We start from the raw sequence: 3,285 nt of genomic DNA on the forward strand, positions 1-3,285 counted from the left end.
TGCAGTATCGCACACCACTACTGCAGAGCAGCACAAATCAGAATTCCTACAATTAAACGGGACAGTGAAGTGTTCTCACTTATGCTTGTCTGTGGGGCGATCACAGAGACTGTATAAGAAAAAAAGAGCATGACGCGATTGACACGTCGACCCTGTTTTTTACTGACACGTTGTTCAAAATAGCAATGCTATGTGTTATAAACGCAGGCCACCAAAAACGGGGGACGTCTGGTAACCATGGCCCTATAAGCTGGTCACATTAGGCAGCGCGGCTGAGGAGACCTTTCCTTCGGGTGGCGTATTGCCGGCAGAATAAGGCAAAAATAAAAGGCGGGCCACGAAACACGTCCTGTGACGTCGACACATCTAGCGGATCCGATCTAGAATTTACCGTGAGGGAGCTGTCTGGATTTTTTCATCTCAATAAATTCTGATTACCTGGTGTTCAGTCTGTTGGTCGGGGTACATTTGAACTAGTGGTGCGATAGTGGTGCGATTGGTGCAAAATTTGGTATCGATCTAATACCACGTAAATACAGGGCCGGTATCGCCGATACCGATACAATACCGATACTGATACCTTTCAGTACTTAAGGTGGATGCATCATCGAATTGCTAAATCTGAATACATTTGCATGACATTTAAGTGTTTTTGTGATTTTACCTTTGGATTATTAATAAGTGAAAACCCAGAACAGAATTTCCATATGCTTGTATAAATGTGTTGTGTTAACACAGTATCTTACCGACTATTTACAAATTATACAGCTTGCCGTCGTTTCATTTTCGGCCTAAAAATAAAGCCAGAGAGTGCTCCTCTTCCTCTCTGCCATTCTTCTGCTCCGTCTCTGTCCTGCTTGTGTGTGCGTGCTGCTGGCTGCCACTGAGTCACGTGATGGTACAACATCAAATCACAAGAGAGGGGAGGAGGAGCAAAGTGTGCCTGCTCTGCTCCATAACAGGACTTGACCTCTTTAAAGCAGCGGCACAGACACAGACTCAGACACAGACAGCCAGGTCGCATCTTTGATGAACCCGCAGCAGTGCATACTGGAGAGAAGCTGAAACTAAAGTATCAATCTCATTACACTGGTATTGATCAATATCAATACCAACTTTTGGTTTCGATATTATCGATATTTGGATCGATCCTCCTACCACTAATTTGAACTTTGTGTCGGCGTTTACAGATCGAGAGGAAAAATCATGGGCCAAGCCCCCTCATACTCACCAGACTATGACAGTAGGTCTCTTTGGTTTTATAACCAGGCTTTAAAGGATCAACCATGCCTCTTACCAGATATAGGCATAGATGAGTCTCTGCTGAAATATTCTGGTACCGACTCTAACGGAGTGCTGCAGGCTTTCTCTAAGGAAATGGTCAACACGGTGCCAGGTTACATCGGCAGGTTGGGATCCGTTTTTGCTCCAATGACTTCAATCCCACATGCTGTTGGTCTTGGAGCTTTGGTGATTTCCTTGATCATAGAGATCATCATCAAGGGCAGCTCTCAGCCAAGTGATCACACCTACAACATGTTACGACGTGTGTTTGGTGAAGAGAAAGCTTCGAGTGTCCGGGACACAATGTCAGAGTATCTGAGACGCCATCGCATGTTCATGAACGATGACCAGCGATTACGGGAGGAAATAAGGAGACTGGAACAGCAGCTGAGCAACCATCTCACCATCCTCAGAAACTCCCTGCAGCATGACGGACAGATGAGCAGCCGGGGGTTCAAAATCTGGGTCAACGGAGCCGCCTTCCACGTCCAGATGTTGATCCATGCGGCTCGGCTGAATATTCAGACTGGTACACCTGCATCAGACCATGTTGATGCTATCAAAGCTGCCATCGATTTGTATTTACAGGACCTGGATCGTTTGCTGGAGAAATACAAGACCTACAAGATCAATTCTAACTTTTTCAGGTATACAGTTGGTTTCGCTGGCGGTGCGGGATATGTTCCAAACTTCTGTTTTATGATAAATGATGAAATCAAAAACTGTGGATTACAGATTCAATATAACTTTGACTGTAGGAATCCACAAATGATTACGACTTTTATGAATGTTGTTTACTCAAATTATGAACCGATCATAGGTTTAAAGAGTTATTTTATAAATATCAAGAACGACCTCAACTCTCTAATCCGTCAACGTGGTTCATTCACTGTGCCGTCAGCAGCAGGTTAGTTTAGATATTTGGGTTTTACTCACCTTAAAGGTCCAGTGTGTAACGTGTTTAGTTGTTCATTATCAAAATCTGTGTTGCCCGTTCACAAAGTTGTCCTTTTTCATGACTATTTACCACCACCATCAATTCCAATTATTCCTATTGGCTTGACATTTTACATTTGCGTTTGCATGAACCGGGGTAGACGCTCCATATTCATGCTCCATCTTGAAATACGTTAGCCAGTAAGGGACATACAGAACATACTGCTCCGTCTTTCGCGTTTTCGCTGTCACATGATAAACTCACCTCAAACAGGTGCTGCTAATGCTGCTAACGGGTATCGTAGCTTCTCGGCCCCGGAAAGTTTGAAGAAGAAAACATGGAGGACCACACGTATTCAAAATCCAAATTTCAGGAACAGGAGTCTTCTTCTTCTTCTTCCAGAAAAAGAAAAAGGATAGTGAAAAGAGTAAGAGACCGGCTTTTTGAAGCGTGAAGGCTACTGTAGCTGTAATACGTACTTTGAACTGCGTGGTGCGAGAGAGTTGATTGATATATGATCTCAGCGCTAGATGGGAGAAATTCCTACACATTGGACCTTTAAATATCACTAATGAACATGACACAGTAATGGATAAAAAATAATGTTTAGCAAAACAATTGATAGATAATTGTTTGTTTTTTATTACAGATTTGTAAAGTGACTGATTGAGTGAAAGAGTTTCTCACTAATTCATTGTGTAAGCCTCTATATATGGGCGCGCGCTCCACCACTAGGCCACCCAGGCACCCATTGTGAAGGAAAAGATTAACTTAGAGTGTTGATAAAACTTCCACTGTAATATTTTAACGTATTTACTCTCATCTTCTGATCTAGATGTATATTTGATCTGTGTTCTGTGTTTTGCTGCACAGTGACGTCATGATGCTCTCCTGACACACCTGCATGTTACATGTTTAAGATATAAAATACTCTGCTGCTTTGAATGTTTAGCATCTGAAATATTTGAGTCCTGTTTCCTGTTTAAAAATCCTTTAAATTACATCTACTCCTTCTTCCTCCTAAATATGTAAATGTTGTTCATTATAAAAGTGTAAGTGCTGAA

General features: G+C 42.3%; 1 protein-coding gene across 1 annotated transcript; it reads left to right on the top strand.

Moving 5' to 3' along the window:
- The first annotated feature begins 400 nt into the window (after positions 1-400).
- LOC118495212 lies at positions 401-2,221 on the top strand. The gene is made up of 2 exons (XM_036001840.1): positions 401-466; positions 1,164-2,221. The coding sequence occupies exon 2, from the start codon at positions 1,207-1,209 to the stop codon at positions 2,194-2,196; it is 990 nt and encodes a 329-aa protein (XP_035857733.1). The 5' UTR covers positions 401-466; positions 1,164-1,206; the 3' UTR covers positions 2,197-2,221.
- The last annotated feature ends 1,064 nt before the right edge of the window (positions 2,222-3,285 follow it).

The sequence above is a fragment of the Sander lucioperca genome, chromosome 6 (genome assembly GCF_008315115.2).
Source record: "Sander lucioperca isolate FBNREF2018 chromosome 6, SLUC_FBN_1.2, whole genome shotgun sequence".
NCBI lineage: Eukaryota > Metazoa > Chordata > Actinopteri > Perciformes > Percidae > Sander > Sander lucioperca.